Source organism: Scatophagus argus, chromosome 18 (assembly GCF_020382885.2).
Source record: "Scatophagus argus isolate fScaArg1 chromosome 18, fScaArg1.pri, whole genome shotgun sequence".
Classification (NCBI taxonomy): domain Eukaryota; kingdom Metazoa; phylum Chordata; class Actinopteri; family Scatophagidae; genus Scatophagus; species Scatophagus argus.
The window spans coordinates 7,011,429-7,030,895 of NC_058510.1; the positions used below are offsets into that span (position 1 = coordinate 7,011,429).

Sequence of the window (19,467 nt, forward strand, 5' to 3'; positions counted from 1 at the left end):
CTTGAGTTTCCCGCATCACTGTAACACAGACTGGATTTTGGAACGTGGGGCCAACCTGACTGATGAGAAACAAAGAAATCTTACCATCCCGATGAACAAGGATGGAAAATATGAAAGCTGTAAGATGTTCACACCTGTGAATTTGGATCTGGAAACCATCGAAGCATATGGGATTAACAGTACAACTAGATGTGTAGATGGATACCCACAGGTACTACCAGCATCGTGACAGAGGTAAGTAAGGAAATAATCAGCGCCCAACTTTATTAAATTCTCTGTGGTCTGGAGGTCTTTCAGATTCCCTAAGTATTCCTTGCTTTCAGTTCATTCTTAGACTTATTACCTTCATTCCTGTTTACAGTTTGATCTGGTTTGTGACAAGAGTGGTCTGATTGAGGTGTCGCAGTCCATCTACATGGCAGGTGTTCTAGTTGGGGCTCTGATTTTTGGGGTATGACGAAAGTATGCAAAATGAAAAAAATGTTTGAATGTATCTGTTCAAGTTTTTTGAAAGTACCAAAAGGTGTTCTTTGGAGGCGCCGCTTGCCTTGTGATCCTTGCTGTCCCAAAAGGTACTTTCAAAAAAGCTTTTTATCATCATAAAACATTTGGTTATTGGCAAGGTACAAGTATTTCTGAAATATATTATTTATGCAACAGATCTGCCAGTGGTGGTGACAACCCTAGCTGTGGTGGGCAAATTTGCTGCTACTGCCTCTTTCAGCACAGCCTACATTTACACTGCAGAACTATACCCAACCGTTTTAAGGTACTGTCACTTTCTGCTGCTGCTCGTGATGATTACAAACAACAGTCTTTGATCAGTGCACAGTTCTTGACAATTCTATTGTATGTTCTTGCAGGCAGAATGGTGTAGGTGTGAACTTTATGTGTGCTCGTGTGGCGGGCATCCTGGTCTACCATTACACCATCCCTATGCTTATATATGGCATTGTCCCTGTTGCTGCTGCGGGATTGTGTTTGTTACTGCCTTAAACCCTCAATGTTGAGCTTGAAGACCACACTGAGCTGAAGTGAGCATTTCAAATACTGTCTGTATTAAGTGGAAATACTTCTATTTTATAATACCTTTTTCTATTTTTGATTTTAGAAAACCAATAAATGGCCCTACATGGAACAGTGCTGAAGAGATTATTGAAGAACACAAATCATAATATTCTAATCATAATTAGAAGTAAAAGTTTCTCTTTATGTTGGTTTATTATCAAGTATGAAAGGTGACAACCACAATTTTACAAAAAAATCAAACTCAGTAGTTATTAAGGTTAAAACATTTTTGAAGGGATTAATTTCATTTCATACTAAAAGTACAACTCCTAATCATGCTGATCAGTCTGCGATGCCAGGAGTCAGCTCAGAGGGGAGCTTGGAGCAGAGCAGCTGTTCCTTTTAGTTAAAAGGAGGTCTTAAATAATGTGCTTAGCCCGCTACCATCATCACCAGAGCCCAGATAAGCAGAAGAAAATGGATAAACACCTCTTCCCAAAATGTTCTTAATTTAGAGAATTTACCATTACCAATATGTGGACCACAGTTTCTCCAACACTATTTGAGCATGTTGCGTTGATTCTAGCCAGTGTTTCCACTGTCCAAAACAATCTTGTGATTATCTTCCATTTAAGTTCCTCTCATGTATTTGAATTTGTTAGATGTGCATCAGTGCATATTCCTTCCCCTTCTGTAGTATGTCTGCAGTAATTTCAGTTTCCCACCTCCCCTTCATCTGTAGTTCATGTAGTATATTCAAATTCATGTTTATGAATAATGTTACAGTTCTATATACATAGAACCTTCTTAGTAACATTTCTAGTAGGGGGGACTTTGAATGCTAATATATTTAATGCCATCTTTAAGCCATTTAAATCCGCTCTGGAGTTAGCCATTGTTTTGTCCCCATTTCATTTATAACTCGAGAAGTACTCATATGTGAAAAGAAAATCCTTTAATGAGGGATTGTTATTGTAGGTACTCATCTAAAGTGCCAGATGTTTGACACTTCCACACCTCTCACTGCACGTTGATGAAGAAGTGCTGCAAATTCAGCCCCACATCAATATGAGCGACTTCGGGCAGATCGTAAAAGATGCTGGGGAGTTTGGTTTGTTTCAGGAAAAGTCACTGACTGTATTAAAGAGTTGGGTCTAGACCTACTCTAATTGGAAAGTGTCACGAGACAACTTTTGTTGTGATTTGGTGCTACATAAATAAATTGAGCTGAATTGCATTGGGTTATGTATCCTCAGCTTGTTTGGACCATGACAGAAGCGATGATTAAAATCTCACTCTTTCAGTGAGCAAGGTTGGAAGGTGTGAAGGCTCTTAAAGACTCTCAAAGACAAGACGCGAACAGTTCAGCAGTGCTACACTGTAGGAGCCTCTTTATTAAAGACATAGCAGTAAAAATTTCAGTGGTGGAATTTTCTGTGGAACTATTACACTTGTATCCAGAACAAAATTACTTTGTTTTTGATTCTTCTGTTATCCCAGTTACAGTCACATTTACAAACCACTCTGTGTTCACAAAAAGTATTACACAAACACATTTAGTGTAATTTGATGTAGAATTTGAGAAATAAAGTGTGGTTTCACCAAATTTACTGAATGAAACGGATATGATTGCATGTGTCACCATCTGTTACGCTTCAGTATCTTACAATGATTAAGCCGTTGTTGCAGTTTTAGTGGGTGGGTTATGTGTTAACATATTATCATTCATTACCAATAAGTATATGAACACACTGATTTTTTCAGACTTGAGTTACAGGTGCTCATAGCGTGGTGACTTAAACACATCCTCAGGAAGATTTTCCGTGTTGTCAGCGTCAACATCAGCTGAGGACAGAAAAACAGAACAGTTTTCAAAAAAGAAACCATGGTAATGAATTATTATATATATGGCATGAAAGAATACATAGTAAAGGTAGAAAGTGTTGCCTGCTCGTACTCACATTTTCACTGATTATTTATGCCTCTGACTCATAGGTCGCCATGTCAGTATTATTCCTTAGAAGCCATCGGTTCTTGTGTTGAACATGTCCAAAACCCTCATCATAATTCCCTTTTCTTCTGAACAGTTGTTGGTAGTGAAATATACAGTAGAATTCCCCATGCAACGGTGCATAACTGTACATGCTACAAATGAGCACAATTTGTCAGTTAAAGTTCAAATTAAGGCCTGTAGTTAGAAAATTTACATGCATATTTCACTTTGCATATTGTCAATCATTTGAAATCCTTCAAAAGCCACATTTTATTTGTCACAGCAGGAAACGTGCATACTGAAACAAAGATGGCTGCTATTCCTGCCATTATATTAGTTCAATCCAATACAACAATTACTGTTACTTGTCAAATTAAAATGTCTACTCTGAAAAAAAAAAAATCTATTCAACTTTAGTTTTATTTGACATTTGTCATTTGGGATTCAGTGTTTCAGGTGATTTTTGTGTAAAATACTTGAAGATCTCACCTTAATTTTTTCTTGCACTGTTTACAACAGAAGCAAGTTTTGTGAAAAATGTATTTGTCTGCAGTAATTTTTTCCATTGGATAAACCGGCTTCAAACAGGCTGAACACGTCTCTTGAAAAGCTGCTTGAAACTGAGAAATTAAAATCAGACAAATAAAACTTAGTGTTGTTAATATAAAAAACCCCCCCGATAATAGTAAGCATGAATAAAAAATCACAAAGATAAATGAAAACCAATAATACATATTTAATTTCAAATGCAAATCAAAAACAACGAATGCAAGCTAAAAGTAAACTCAAGCATCAGTAAGAAAATCTGAAATTCACAAAAGCCTAAGTAAAAATATAACGTACAAACAAGTCATAATAACCAACATGATTCAGATCTTAGCAAATACAATTATGTGCAAAAGAACCTCCTCGTTCAGAATATGGAAACTAATGGCGAACAAACCACACCTGTCTATGAATGGTTTAAGGTTTCTGATTGATCGGCAGCTGAACTTCGGGATACTTTGTGACCTGATACGTAGCTGGACTGACCAATGCCTGACCTGTGGATGCTGTCAACTCCGGCTGGGCAGTGAAAAAAGTGGAAGTTGTAGAAGAGTAAAACCGGTTTCCAAAGTTATCAGTTCTCTCATAGTTCTCTGTTACTGTTTTGGTGCCCATAATATTGTTTCCCTCATGGTCGGTCTGCACCTCGAATACACTGAGCTCTCGTTTAGGGTTCATTTGGTTGTAAGAGGATTGTTTTTGACTTCCCTTTTTGGGGTCCCTTTTTCTGTTCTGAGCAGGGCTGTTGCATGTCAGGGTTTTTGTTGTCCGGAATTTCTCCTCTGTCTTTGGGCCGTGTTGACATGTTGGGCAGACTTTGTTCTCTGGAGGAGGAACCTCTGTTTTATTTGTCTTTCTAGCAGCTGACTGGATGGAGATGAAGGCAGGTGAAGAGGGAGGACTTGTTCGTTGTTTTGCAGAGGCTGTTTCAATGCTTGCACTTTGACTAACAGACAGAGCTTTGTTTTCCTGTGGTGTACAAATTACCTGTGTCGGCAGTGATTTTGTTTTGCTTGAGCCGATGCTAATTTTACTAATATTACCAGAGGACGGGGACCCTTCCACGCTCCCTAGTGACTCTTTAAATAGGCATGATAAACCAGCAATGTCTGAGTCAGATTTCAAAGTGGAGACAGAATAAAGAGCCTTCTTTATGGCTCCCTCTATGTCCATGAGTCTGGCTAAAGTCTGTTCTTTTAGATTAATGATTTCTTCACTAGCTCGCTCAAGATCCCCAAAAACATGTGCCATCGAGGACTTGCTTTTGGTGTTGTCTCTTATTAATGGAATCCTCTCTTCTTTGTTTTCTACTTCTACCTTCTTTTGTTTCTTTTTGTCAGAGCTGACAACCCAGTCAGGGACATTCTCAAATACTCGTCTCAGAGACCCTACGTCAACCTCGCTTGTGTCCTGTTCAATTTCTTCTACTCTACTGAGAATGCTCTGCAATTCCTCCTGCTTTCGCAAGTTGTCAAAAATTTCCATGGCTGCTGTTATATTCCCTCTTATGATCTCATCCATGTGAACTGACAGACGCTGTCGGCGTTCGTCCTCTGTCTCAGTTCGCCCTTTCTTTGCCCTCATCTCAACTTTGTCTTTGTTGTCAGCAGTTTGTCCACAGATGTTTGGGTCATTGCATGATTGACCAGAGAGTGATTGTTGTGGTTCTTCAATCACATGTGTGAGAATTGAGGAATTACTATCTACAGACGCGTGGTCTGTTTTTTTGTTGTCTGACTGGGCAATTTTTACTCTTTTTGGCTTTACGGGTGCATTCTTCATTGAGAGTGTCTTTTTACCCACAAATTTCTTGCATTCTTCATGAAAATCTACATGGCTTTCATCTGTTTCATTTGTTTTCTCTTTGACTGAGAAATCCTGAGGGTTTTTCTCATGTGCTATCACATTTTTCTCCTGATGTTGATTGATAATATTTTCATCTGTGTTATTACATACCAAGGTGATGACTGAACCTTGGGCTTGAGGCCTTACTTCAGTTTCCTGAGACACAGGTACAGCATCATCAGAAAGCTCACTTCTCTGAAGGTCCACTAAATCAGACCTTGAATTTACACTATTGTTAATCTTGAATAGGTCTTGCTTATGTACTTGAACAACTGGAAATGATTGAGGGACTGCTTCTTTGGGTCTTATATAATTAGTTTGGGTAATCTCAGGATTTTTTGCATTGGTTGATTGAATGTCTTTTTGTTTCACTTTCAAATGCTCAGGTTTAGGTGGGATTGCTGGTTTTGGACCAACGGACTTTCTGCCTTTCTCCAAGACAGCACTTGTAGATCTTGTAGATACTTTATTTAGGGTTTCACTTTGGTTTGGAAGATCTGAATTTGCTGCAGTCAATTTGGTGACCTCTTGGTTCAACAGTTCTTGAGCTGATTTAGGTTCAGTCACAGGACAAAACACGTCATTGGTGGACTTTTCAAGACACTCAACATCCACATTTTCTGACCTTTCTTTGTGAGGTTTGGAGGAGTTTCTGTATATCATAGCTGCTCTGAAATCTCCCCTAGTGACATTAACATTGGATCTCTCCAGTGAATTCAAAGCTTCTTGAAATTTGCCCTGAAGAGCAACTTCCTCATCCTCTTGCTGTGCAGTTGTTGTTTCTGAACTATGTACAGACACCATAACAGATTTCTGGACCACTTCTGTGCACTTTTGATCCATTTTGCTGCATGTCTCCGTAGTTTGTACTTTTTCAGACTTAGTGTCTTTACGGCATATCTCTGTATTCTCGTGTTGATGGTCCAGTTCATGTTCTGAGGTGATGCTGGAGGCTGAGGAGAATTCATCCCACACTGGCTCTGTGCATGGGTCGTCTTTTTGGTCTTCATTTTCTTGAGGTAATTCTGCTTTTGTTCTTGAGTGTTTAACATTTCCTGTTGTAACTGAGACTACGGTTTCCTTTGCAGATTGTTGAGCAAGAAATTTCTGTTTTTCTTGTGATGACTGATGCAAAGTTTTGGCCTCGATAGTGGCCTGTTGTAGGCTATGTATTGCAATTTGCAGGTCAGAGATCTCATCATCATCTATCACCTCGACTAATTCAGCCTGGTGGACCTTGTCATCATCCTGCGAGTCAAGATGTTGGTATGATCCCTGTGGTACAACTGCAGAGTTGCAAGCTTCTTTTTGTGTTTGGGCATCACAGTACGTGAAGCTATTATTTGGTTGTCCATAGCAGAATACACCAACCTTGAATTCTGTTGAGGACTGGCTCTTTCCAAGAGGCACATTTTGACCTGAGGATGCACAGGAAATTGTGGCAGTTTGGAAAAGATTTTCACATACATTTTGCCTTGGTTGCGATGGTCTGTGATCTCCAGAGAACATGTTTCTCAGTCTTTGTACATCCACTGGGACCCATTCTGAAGTACTCTCCTCTGTCTGATCACCTGTCTGTTCACGATGAAGGTCCTTGTCTTGTCCAGCCACATTTTGGTCAGTGGAGAGTTCTTGTTCTTGCACTGTTGGCTGTGCCTGAAGGCTTTTCAGATACTCCATATCTCCCCTTTCAATGCAACTCTTGAACAGTTTTACATTGCCTTTTGTTGTGATTTCAGGCCTTATTGATTCTTGGCAGGTTTGGTCTTTAGAAGTTTCAAGAAGGTAGTTTCTAGTTGATTCAGTACCACCTTTTTGTAGTTCTTCATCGTGTGTTTTACTCACATCACCTTTTTTTGGCTCTGGATCATCATACTGTGAAATTTGTGGACAGTATCTTTTCACATCTTCCAGATCAGCATAATTGTAGAGGGAGTAAACAATGACTTCGGCACATCTGTCCACATCCTCCTGGATTATAACTCCTTTCCTCAAAGAGTTATCCTGATTAAGAATATCCTCAACAACCTGCACCACATTGGCAGTTTTAAACTCTGTGTCCTGGTTGGTAGTGAACTGATGCTGGTGCACAGGTACATTCACCATAATGGTCTCCATACTTCCTTTACTGTTCTCCTTTAGGTAAGTGATCTGAGGCTTTAGGTTTGCACGTGGGAGCAACTGGAGTATGAAGTTTTGTGCACCACCTTCAGCCACCTCACTGTAATTTATCAGAGGTCCACCCTCTGACAGTGTGAATTTGGCCTTTTTAGCTATCATTGTTTCATTCACCTCAATGATTGAGCCACCTGAATGTATGGCATTAATGTGATGAAGGCAATTTAATGTTTTCTTTATGTTCTCCACCATTGTCTCAAGCTCATCCTGGTTTTGCTGCCTAATTTTGTCAAATGGCATAGATTCAAACAAATGGGCTCTGTTCTTGACATTAGTGATCAGACAGTCCTGAGCTGGCATGCCGTCACCTACTGGTTTGTAGGATTTTGATGTATGCACAAACGACTGCTCTTTTTCTATCTTTGTTTGGATAAATGGATTGTTTTTGAAAAGAGTCACACTAGTTTTGATTACTTCTCCAAATCTTTTGGGATCAGGAAGGGTTGTCAGCTCATCTTCAAAGACTGTTTCAGCAGTGAAAATCTCTTCCCTACCAGACAGCTTGTGGTTAGTGCTGTGAACAGATGGTCCTTGTTCTTGATCTGTTAAATCAAGACTTTTGGTACATGCACTGCTTTTGTTTTTGCTGTGTAGATTCACTTTACTGCATTCCTGTTTTCTTTTTTGGACTGCCCCTGCCTCGTCCCCACAAACAGAAATTTTCCCCTGGAACTTGTTATCTGGATTTAGTTTGGTACATCCAAACACAGACTGACTCTCAAACATCCTTCTGGTAGCCTGAACATCTATTCTTATCTCCTCCTCACCTTCTGTATTAGGATCTGGACTAGAACCCAGTGTTTTGGCATCCTCCACAATCCCTTTAACACTTTCACCACATGGCTTCTCATCATGCCCCTCAAATACAGCCGATGATTTACCAACATTGCCTCTTTCCACTGTTCTCTCTGCCATGTGCCTCTGGGGAGTGTAAGGAGATACTTTGTCACTCAAGGCACAGTTCTCAAATAACAAACATCTTGAAAGGACCTCTCCCTCGTATCCAGTTTCACCAGTTGTCACCCCAGTTTCTGTGCTCAAAACCTCAGCAAGCTCGTCATCCACAACATCATCCAACATCTTCAGCTCTGGGTGAGTGTGCTTCAGGAGCCTTCTCAGCTCACATTTCTGCCGCTGATGGTGTAACTTTTCTTTAGAAAGCTGGGATGGCATAGACTGTTGGAAATGTGCCCCAGAGATGTCATCTGTCCCTGGCTCATTTCTGGTTGAAGGAGGTGGAGGAAGGTTACATTTCTTCTGCACTTTTTCCTCTTCTGCCATCTTAGAAGGACAAAGTAACATTCTCATCATTGGGTCCTTCGTAACTGAGATATCCAGTGAAAACCATGCTCCAGAGTGTGCAGACATGCTTACAGCAATGAAACTGATGTAATACCTTCATCATGCCAGATGATTTGCTTTCCACATGCTGGGTGTCAGTGAGTTAGCAGATCTCTGAAGCAACCGCAAATGCAACCACGGTGGTAAATAAAATGGATTGGATGGCATCCCATATCTTTTGTAAGAAAACTATGTGCCTCTAGCAAGCAAAATAGCAAGAAATGGGTTCTTGGGTCATATGGTATATGATATTGTGGAATATATTTATGTTACTGTAACAACCATCATGCAAAATGTCTGGTGAAATTCCACCTTACCTTGCTTAGTTTGACTCTTTCCCTGGGTTCAAATGAATGATCTTGTGTCTGGAAGGTCAGGTTGACATTGTATCATAAAAAATGATAAATAAAAGCAGAAGCATAAAAGAAAAGCTCATGCTAAGATAAGATAGGGCTAAAGACATCTAGGAAAGAAGAGGGTACAGTGAGTAAACAGATGTTTACCAGTTTTAAAATGCTGTTTGTTGATTCCTGAGGTGCCACCTTTGACAGATAGAGAGCAGATATAGCTTTGACTGAGACACAGAGTTTCTCCTTGGTTTGGATGAAGGAGCTGTCTCTGAAATCTGCAATTGATCTCCTCTTTTCATCTGCAGAGACACACAACAGTTTTTAATGTGTTGAATTACTTTGCGATACAAGTAAAATGGGCAGCTAATCAGACTTGTTCACAATGGCGTCAAGTGTTTGCTGTAATATAAATGTGCCTTCAGATTCTTCCACGTGGGATTTGGGGTAAAGACAAAAGTAGCTGTAGTTTCCTTTGTTTGACAGTTCTTACTAGCTGTCAAAAGGACAGCTGGTGCCCAAAATTAGACTGTATTTTCCTAGACTGACAGAATATTCTGACTGAAAGACAGATTAAACAGGACTCATTTTTATTAACATCCTGGTGACTTCTGCGTTAGTGGTTTTGCAGTTTTGGCTAGCAGCTGCCATGTGGTCAAGTTATAAATGTACCACTTGTAGTAAAGAGGGACAGACACCTGACTCCTGACACTGACACAGATAGGCTACTGTGAGTTAAAAGAACAGGAAAGTCACTGCAGTTACAGTTGACTAAGCACAGAAGAGCAAAAAGTAAACACACATTAAGCTGATGTTTTAAGATTTACTCAACTGCTAAAACTGTTCATCAAATTAAACTTTTTTCCCTGCCAAATATAACGTGTTGGTAAAAAAGTTTCTACTCAGTAGACGGAGATTGTTCTCCTGTTGTCCAATTCGATCAAAATCTTTACTCACAGAAAATGAACAGCTCCCAGTTCCTCCTCACCTGCCTGTCTTCTTATTTTCTATCAGTCTCTGCGAACATGTTCAGGTCTGATTTCCTGTCGGTTTGAGCCTGGTAATGGTGCCTCTCCCACTCTCCTTCGCTCCCCTTTCTCATTCCTGCCCGAGTGACAACTGACCCTTTCACCCTTCTGCTCTTATTCAGGACTTGCAGCATGCCTGCTATTTCCGTCCTGTTCTGGAGTGGCTTACTATGCCCACACCAGGTTTAGTCAATCATGGCTTCCTGCACAGTCACTGTGCTGATATTCATCTCCATTTCACCTCTTCCCTTTCAACTCATACTGTCCACAGCTTTGACCTGAGTCATGGGACTCACAGAGGAAGAAAGTCCACATGTTGTTATGTTAGACTGGACACTGAGTTAGGCTCATGACAAGCCAGACATTTATGGGTCACCTTTTATAGTTCGTTAATTCCCTCTCATATGTGATTTGGTACTAAATATAAGAAAAGAACTTTTTAAAGAACAGCTTTATTTATACTCAAGTCATTTTTATTTATTATTACTTTATGTTTTATATATGTTGAATTAAAATTCACATTTTTGCATGTTCAAAAGAATCTCAAAAAGACTCTCTGCATCCGGAAAGTATTTACACCGCTTCACTTTATCGACATTTTGTTATGTTACAGTCTCATTCCAAAATGGATTAAATTAACTTAATTAATTTCTCCCTCAAAATTCTACACAAAACAAGTGAAACAAGCTTGCTTGAATTTTTTGCAAATTTATTAAAAATGAAAAACAAAAAACATCTAACATGTATATAAGCGTTCACACTCTTTGCCATGACACTCAGAATTGAGCTCAGGTGCATCCTGTTTCCACTGATCATCCTTCAGAGGTTTCTACACCTTGAGCTGAGTCCACCTGTGGTAAATTCAGTTGATTGGGCATGATTTGGAAAGGCACACACCAGTCTATATAAGCCCTCACAGTTGGCAGCGCGTGTCAGAGCACAAACCAAGCCATGAAGTCAAAGAAATTGTCTATAGATCTCTGAGACAGGGTTGTGTTGAGGCACAGATCTGGGGAAGGGTACAGAAAGAACCACCAGGACTCTTCCTAGAGCTGGCTGTCCAACTAAACTGAGCGATTGGGGTAGAAGAGTCTTAGTCAGGGAGGTGACCAAATATGATAGAGTGGCCAGACGGAAGCCACTCCTCAGTAAAATGCATATGAAAACCCACCTTGAGTTTTGCCAACATCACAAAGGAGTGGCTTCAGGACAACTCTGTGAATGTCCTCAAGTGGCCCAGCCAGAGCCCAGAATTGAACCCTATTGAGCATTTATGGAGAGATCTGAAAATGGCTGTGCACTGACGCTCCCATCCAACCTGATGGAGGTTGAGAGGTTCAGAATTGTGGGAGAAACTGCCCAAAAATAAGTGTGCCAAGCTTATAGGATCACACTCAAAAAGATACTTGAGGCTGTAATTGCTGCCAAAGGGGCTTCAACAAAGTGTTGATCACAGGGTGTGAATACTCATGTACATGTTATATTTCAGTTTTCTTTTATTTTTAATAAATTTTCCAAAAATTCAAGCAAACTTGTTTTGCTTTGTCATTATGGGGTATTTTGTGTAGAATTTTGAGGGGAAAAACGAATTTAATCCATTTTGGAATGAGACCGTAACATAACAAAATGTGCAAAAAGTGAAGCGGTGTGAATACTTTCCGGATGCACTGTGTATGAATAATTTGATACCAAACACTGTCCCTGTTTTCTGTGTCATTCGCACCAAAGGACAGTGTTATTTAGTTAGTTATATTTATCTTGCTCAGCCCTGTGGTGAGCCTGCACCAGAGTCTGAATCTGAATTTTTCAGTCAAGGTCAAGAACAGCTTGAAGGCTTGATGCCAGTCCAGTTTCCTGAGAACCTTGATCAGGGTAGTCTATCTCTTATTTAATCTGTTCAACTTGTCCTTGTGCATGTGTAGTTAATTTTTACATCATTTTATTTTAAATTATTCAGTTTATGACTGGGTTTTTATCTTTCGCATTGTGTCTCTTGAAGAGGCTATTCCAACTGCAAGCCAAAGTTCCTTCATCAAACAATAAACATTTGAATCTAAAATCTGATAGCTACTCAACAGAGAGAACACTTAAACATTTATTTCCCAGCTTTACGAGGCAGGATATCATAATAGGTGGTGGTTAGGTTGGCAGTTCATCACAGAACACACTTTGATGAATGCTGTCTGGTACTCACCAGCCTGAGAGGCTGCAGTGTTTTCAAAATCAATACCCCCTATTGTTTTTCTCCTCTCCAGCCAGGTCTGATTCACCACCTAGAGAGAGAAATAACGAATGGTCACTGTTGCTAAGTACACCCATGTTTGTCCATGTGACAATATGAAGTCTTCACTTTGTTTTTGGAAGTACCCTGTTGGGCATTACGTGATGGATTTGATAGAAACTTGACGCCTAAAGTTAAAAATAAATATGTGTTAAAAATAAATCTGCCATCAGTCCCAAAACAACTGACATGCACAGACTAACTCTAGATTACAACTAAATATAAGCTGCTATATAATATCTCTGATATTGTGAAAATAAGTCAGTATTTTCCACTCACAGTATTCTTGTTTTGAGCTCTTAAAACTCTCAAATCAGGAGCCTTTTTTAAACTAACTATTTACCTTCTCGGTCACGTTATCTTCGTTCACATCATTAACCGGAGCGACAGCAGGAACTTGGGTCGTCGGTTTCTCTGCAGGGCTCTTCGCCTCGTTCATCGTCTGCGTGATGTCCTCTTCCTTGCAGGATGACCGGAGACTCGGAGCTCTGACACTGCCCTTCGTCTTGTTCTGTGCCACTGCCTTTGACTCAAACAGAGCCTTCAGGGCCTCAATTGTCCCGACGCTGTTTTGAAGGCTCCCCACTGACCTACTGCGAGCCAGATTGATCCTGGCTCTAGATCGTTCCTTCTCATCATTTCTCCTCAACAGAGCCTCCAGACAAGTCTGTTCAGTCTCCACGAGAGATGGAGTTATCTGACAGTGATACACACAGAAACAAGTAGCATATTGATTATTTTCCCACTGAAGACATTTGCAGCAGCTCCAATATGTCATGTAAAGTGAAGGGTTACCTCTTTCAACACGTGCTTTCTCTTTGCTTCATTGTTATTTACAGTTTTTTGAATATTTGCAGTCACTTCCACTGTAGTTTGATACCTGTTACATACACAGAGTCATATTAATCATGGGATTGGACTGTGTGTTTAGTTGTCACAGATGTACGAAGAGTGAGGAAGATGGTTCTTTCACCTGGCAACCAGCTGCGACACAGATGCTGTCTGTCTGTCTTGCAGCCCTGCCTTTGTCCAGGTGGGCTGGTCACATGACAAGGGGCCGCTCAGCGACTGGGTGCGCCTCAGGTTGCTCTTCCACTCCATGACCAATACCGTCGCAGCAGCACACAGTTTGCTAATAACTATATTACCTGATATACACGATGGAGAGCCAATGATTCCTTCATTCATTACTAAAGCTCAATATTTTCCAATTGATTTACAATTTAACATTAGAACTTCAGTAGTGAACAACCCTTAATGAATGACAGATTGCAGTGATTCTCAGGAGGTCGTGCAGTTTATTCTAAAGAGTGCAAATTACTTGGTTTAAAAATAATTTAAAAAACCCAATGTTTTCTGAAAACAAAGGTTGGACTGTATAAAGGAAATTCTGAGTAGTCTTTACCTGACAGATGTCACTCAGCGTCTGTTCTCTGCGACAATCAGAAACGTTTCTGCAACATCACAAGACTTGCACACGATGTGAAATGTTTGTGAGCAAAGTCCTTTTTCCTCCTCGTTACCTTTCTCTTCCTCATTATAACAGACTATAAAATGAAGTGTGAAATTTTCCGGAGGAGCAAACAATGGGATGTACAGTAAATCTGCTGCTTTCATCTGAAATACAGAAACTGATTTGACATCTCTTGTCATTGTGTGTTTTTCTCTCGTTTCTGAGTTTCAGCAGAATCCTTAACGCGTTGGGTCAAACCTCCAAAGCTCTGATGAAACTACTTGATCTTTGACGAGAAAGATATCATCCACTAAGATAAATGAGATTGATTTTATGGGTCCAGAGGGGAGGTACAGATCAGGACGGAGACAAGGATGAAGACGTAGAAAAATATTTTAGAATGAAAGTATTATAATAAGTCACAGCTCAGCTGGTTTGAGAGCATTTTGTCTGGGTTGAGTTTTGAGAGACACTGATTAACAGAGATTTTCAGGTTACAGATTTACAGTGCAGTATAAGAGCATGTGAGCCTTGTTAATGTATAAGAGTCAGCTGTGGATTCTGGAAATTACGTTAATCTCAAACTAATTTTGCAAGAGCAAATAGGGTTTTAAGGGTAACATAATGACAACCATTTACATCTTCTTTCAGCGTAATGAGGAAATGTTACTTGAAGTTGTGAAAATGTTGATACAGAGTGTATCAGTGAAACAACGTACTGCATCGACAATGTATTTCAATAATTTCACTTTTGATAACCTTAACCAACGTGTTTTTGTTGCCCAAATCTAACAACACACTTAAGTATTTGATGTTCTGTTCTGAAGAGAGAACAATGTGTACAACTGGGTACATTTAGATCATTGTGAGGAACTAATAGGATAAGTTCATATGATAAATGTTGCGTACTCTTGCAGACTCAGACACGAAACAGGACCCCTGTGGGCCCCACTGGTTGTGTGTGTCGCTCAAGGACACAACAGGAGGGTGGATTCAGCAACATCATCGGTTTTAGCTTTATACTCTTGAGGCACTACTTTTTGTGTTTGTAGAGCACTTTACTAATAAATCCTCACTACCAGAAACAAACAAACAAAAAACAAAACAAAACAAAAATAAAAGTTTAAAATTGCTTGACCCACAACATCAGTAGATCCAAAATGCAACCGTCTTTTAAGTCTGTGCCCCTCGATCTCAATACAAAACAATTGTTTTTACGGCTTTGTTTTGAAGGTTCTCGGTTCTTAAAGTAGATTTCAGGCGGCTGGGATTCAGCATTCCTCGACAGTTAGCGAGGAAACAAATGTTGTGGAAGTTCGTCTCCGCTCAGGAATTCCAAGACCTGCTGACCCTCAGGGATCAAGTAAGAGCAGCAGGAAGCTCTGCGCCCTCCTGACCAAGCTGACATCAACACCAACCCCAACCAGACTCTCCTGGACACGTGCTGCAACAAGTCAATTCTAGTCAAGTCATTTTTAAAATTAAAATAAACTACATGCACGTTATATTTATTATACTATAACTATTATTTTTTCAGGAGTTTTGAAGATAAAGTTACCTTTTGATGAAACATCTTTACTACAGTAAAACTAGGTCCATAAAGGCCTGGTCATGAAATATATAGAGAACGTTAAAAAAGATTAAAATAAGATAGATTTTTTAAAAAGAATATCATTTAGTAGGCTTTTATCATCAAATAAACTGAGCAGTTTTGGAAAGTGCTGTAACTTAAAGGTGCTTTAATTGATTTTGGCCACTTGGGGGCAGTAGAACAAGCTGAAAATAACACTGACATATCATTGCCATATGCAGTTGTTGGTGTTTTTACAAATTTGAAATATTTCTGTTATTTCATAACACTTTTCTAGATTTTAAGTGGAAGATGGATTTTTGCGCACGCACAAATACTTCTTAATGTAGGACTTTTACTTGTGGTGTTTCTCAGTTTGAACACATCATTGTACTAGTCGTTATCTGGGTTTCCCTCTGTTTCAAGCACTTGCAAAATGCAGTGGAGGTTGGAGACAATAGACGCTTTTGTCAGCACACAGAATTCATATTCACCCTCTTTAGTCTTGCTTTCTGTTAATCAGTCTTCAGACAAAGAGAGAGCAACAGCGGCAGCAACAGCAGCAGCAGTGCACACCCCTGGGGCAAAAAAATGAGAGATTCAGCCTGGCTGTCTCCCCCTCCCCTGCCCTTCCTCTGACTACAACCCTCTTCCCTCCCTTCAAAACCCACTCCTGTCTCTGTCTCAGAGGCACTGGAGAGATGAAAGGGAATATGCAATGCGCCGCCTCTGACTCTGAACTGTGCAGTGTTATTAGGGGGAAGTTTACTGGCCTTGTCTGCTTTTAAACACACTTGCTTACACCAGCCAGCTGTTTCAGAGGGAGGTTCTGCGGCTGCTTAGAAGGGGAATTAAATGACGACGATTACGTACAGAGTCTGATGAAAAAGGGAACAGGAATGCACTTTTAGACACATCGGTCTGACGACACGAGACGTGACTGGCCTTTCATACTGCACATGCACAGCATTTTGAAATAGCCCAGCAGGGGGCGGTAAAGACCACATAATCACAGCACTCTGCACTGTCTTACCCACATTTGGGAGCATTACAGTGGGGCTATTCAAGGCCAAACTAGGATATTTCAGTACACCAAAATAACCCAGAATATGCAGCAGCGAGAACAGACACCAGCAGGTCAGAACTGCTTAATGTCTCACCAGTGATGCATACATAAGCATATTTATCACAGATAAAGAAATCAGTGTGTAGCCTATGCAGAGCTAATCTGTCTCTTCATGTACCACAGATTTTTTCTGTCATTATGAGGCTTTTAAGTTCTGTTACCTCACTTAACCCAGCTGCAGTCACATCTGCGATTCCTACAGGAGCCTGTCTGCATCACAGAACTGCCAGTCTGAGGTCTGCAGTGCTCTACAGAGCGTGTGATACCAGCTGGATGGGCTGTTGGATGTGCGTGTGAGACAACGCAAACACAAACACCACGTTACTGCACATCTCACACGGCCAGCAGTCATGAGTTTGCCTGATATGGATAATGTGTGTGCATCGTGACACAGAGGGCAGACACAGTGTGTGTGACTCAGCAGTGGTGTGTGTGTGTGTGCGTGTGTGTGACTCATGCTGCTGCTACTAGTGATACAGCCCAACATGTAATTGAAGTAATTCAGAGAGTTTTAAGGAAAAAAAAATTAAATAATGAACCGTTCATAACTGATTTGGTTTATTTAGCTCATTAGTCTAATCACACTGAAAAAGTAGTTCTTCAAATGATTTTCGGCACATGTAGGAGTATCTTATTTATTCATCAGTCATCTCTCGGCCAGATTACTTTGATGCCAAGATGAAGCCCAATTAGTTAGAAATGTCCCATCTGTAGCCTGTAATCAGACCACCCTTCCAGAGACAAAAGCATAAGACATAACCAACAGAAAAAACACGCTTTGATTCACTCGCTTCTCTTTTCTTGCCCAGACTCTTAATAATTTTGCACTATGATGTCTAACTGTAACGCGTTTGTTTGAGTTTGCACTCTTTAGGCAGACACCATGTAAAAATGTCTGTCCTGATCTTCTGCCGCAAAGACTTTCTCGTATTTCCCTCAGTCCACAACTATTGACCGCCTGACTGACATGCATATGCACTGCATAAACAATTCAACATATGTCAACAACATATCTATAGTGCTGTTATCATTGATTTCTTGAGATTTATTAGCACTATTAATGCAATTAGGAAGACATATGGACGTTAATGTGATATACTTTATGATTAAACCTGCCTTTCTGATGTTTTTAACCCAGATTTTGAGATCCTCACATATTTATGAACGGGTGCTAGTGGCTTGTCCTTCATTCTTGCACAAGCAGAGAAAAGTGAGGATGAGGAGGAATAAGAGGAGTATGATAACAGTGTACAAATTTATTCTTCGGCTGAGTCATAAATCAAAGAAACAAGTGAAGAAAAGCAGAAGACTGAAAGGAATCACCATGGTTGTTTTTTGTTTTTGTTGTTTTTTAATACAACAAGACATCCCAGCGCTGAGCTCTGGTTGCTGAGGTTACAGCGCAGTTTACAGCCAGATTTTACTGATTTAATTGACTTTAATTGAATATTAAATTCTTAGACCTCCAAAAATCACAAGCAGGAAGACACATTAAAGCACTTTAAGCAAGAAGACTTTTGTTCTGTGCTCAGAGAAACTGTCTTTCTTGCCCATAATTGACTCTGATTACGTTTACCAGATCACCCCGGCTGCATCATGTTTTGGCGAACGGCGAAGGAAACAGAACAAAACTAAGGCTGAGTTCTACCAAAGCGTTTCTCAGCTCATTAGTTTTCTGTGCCTTATGGAAGGATCTAAGTGGGAATCTATGTGTCACTGGGAAAGCGTATTCCTTCCAGCCCTCTCCCGACACATGGTTATGATTTGCTAGAACACTCCCTCTTTCCTAGGGAGAACATGAGCAGTGGCGAACAGCAGTACACCGTGTATGTTTTCTCTGTCCCTGTGCATGTTCCTCTGCAGGTGTGCGTGCAGTGTGTTGTGCCTGAGGGGGAACGTGCTTTGGTACAGTGGGAGTGACTATGACCTAACCCGTCCCCTTTTTGCCCTGTGAAGCCGAGTGAAGTCCCGCCCATCACACTGTGTCCACGAACAAGGCCATGGCGAGCCAGGCCGCATGTGTTTGTGTGTCAGTGAGAGTGCACGTTTCACACATGTGACGACTGTGGAGGCAGCCGGAGCCCTAAGCTGCTTTGCGAGGCTTAGGAGGGTAGCCACTCGCGGGCTGCTCAAAGAACTGTGTTCGCTACATGCCTAGAGGGGGTGACGGCATAGCTGAGCACTGGAGCATGGTGCCCAGGGTTTCACATAACAATGCTGGGTCAGGGGCAGCCCATGGAGGCGCTGCATTGAACTGTACATGGCCACAAACACACAGCTCTTGTTCAACAGTCAAAGAAAATGACAGAATTTATTCTGTTGGTGAAAGAGCACTTTCCTTGCCTGACTAAAAAAAGAAAGAGCTGCTTTTTTATTAGGTGAGGATTATCTTTGTAAGTGCAATGCAATTAATTTGATGTATTTTTGTGATTTACCATAGATTTCAAATATTCTCCTTTGAGTTTCGCGTGCATGGAAAATCAGGTTAAACTCTGAAACAGTCTCTCAACTTACTTTAGCAGAGGATGATTAATTGTGCTGCACATGTGCTGTGCAAAAACAGGCAACACACACACACACATGCTTGCACACATGCAGTGTACCCGTCTGTGCAGAGTGTGTCCTGCTGGACTTAATGTTCGCTGCTGTTGTTGATATCACACACAAGCACACGCTTTCCTCCCCCCCCTCTCGATTCAGTCCGTGTCAAGAGCTGGAATATCAGGTTTCCTGTCTTTGTGCAGAGTTTGT

At 40.6% G+C, this 19,467-nt stretch overlaps 1 protein-coding gene and 1 long non-coding RNA gene across 5 annotated transcripts; one reads left to right on the forward strand and one right to left on the reverse strand.

Moving 5' to 3' along the window:
* Positions 1–518: 518 nt before the first annotated feature.
* Positions 519–1,021, forward strand: LOC124049746. The gene is made up of 3 exons (XR_006841455.1): positions 519–572; positions 661–769; positions 864–1,021. It is a non-coding gene; the product is annotated as an uncharacterized LOC124049746 (long non-coding RNA).
* A 722-nt stretch (positions 1,022–1,743) lies between these two features.
* Positions 1,744–14,646, reverse strand: LOC124049745 (xin actin-binding repeat-containing protein 1). 4 transcript variants are annotated; one of them, XM_046371735.1, is made up of 9 exons: positions 13,541–14,611; positions 13,363–13,447; positions 12,911–13,264; positions 12,481–12,559; positions 9,415–9,560; positions 9,229–9,276; positions 3,491–3,621; positions 2,970–3,153; positions 1,744–2,853 (listed from the first exon to the last, which is right to left on the reverse strand). In XM_046371735.1, the coding sequence occupies exons 1-8, from the start codon at positions 13,753–13,755 to the stop codon at positions 2,985–2,987; spliced, it is 1,227 nt and encodes a 408-aa protein (XP_046227691.1). In that variant the 5' UTR covers positions 13,756–14,611; the 3' UTR covers positions 1,744–2,853; positions 2,970–2,984. The 4 variants fall into 4 exon arrangements, with proteins under 4 accessions (XP_046227691.1, XP_046227690.1, XP_046227693.1 ...); XM_046371737.1 differs by lacking the exons at positions 1,744–2,853; positions 2,970–3,153; positions 3,491–3,621 and adding exons at positions 8,723–8,851; positions 8,967–9,110 and having other exon boundaries at positions 13,541–14,630; XM_046371734.1 differs by lacking the exons at positions 1,744–2,853; positions 2,970–3,153; positions 3,491–3,621 and adding an exon at positions 3,722–8,851 and having other exon boundaries at positions 13,541–14,646.
* Positions 14,647–19,467: the final 4,821 nt, after the last annotated feature.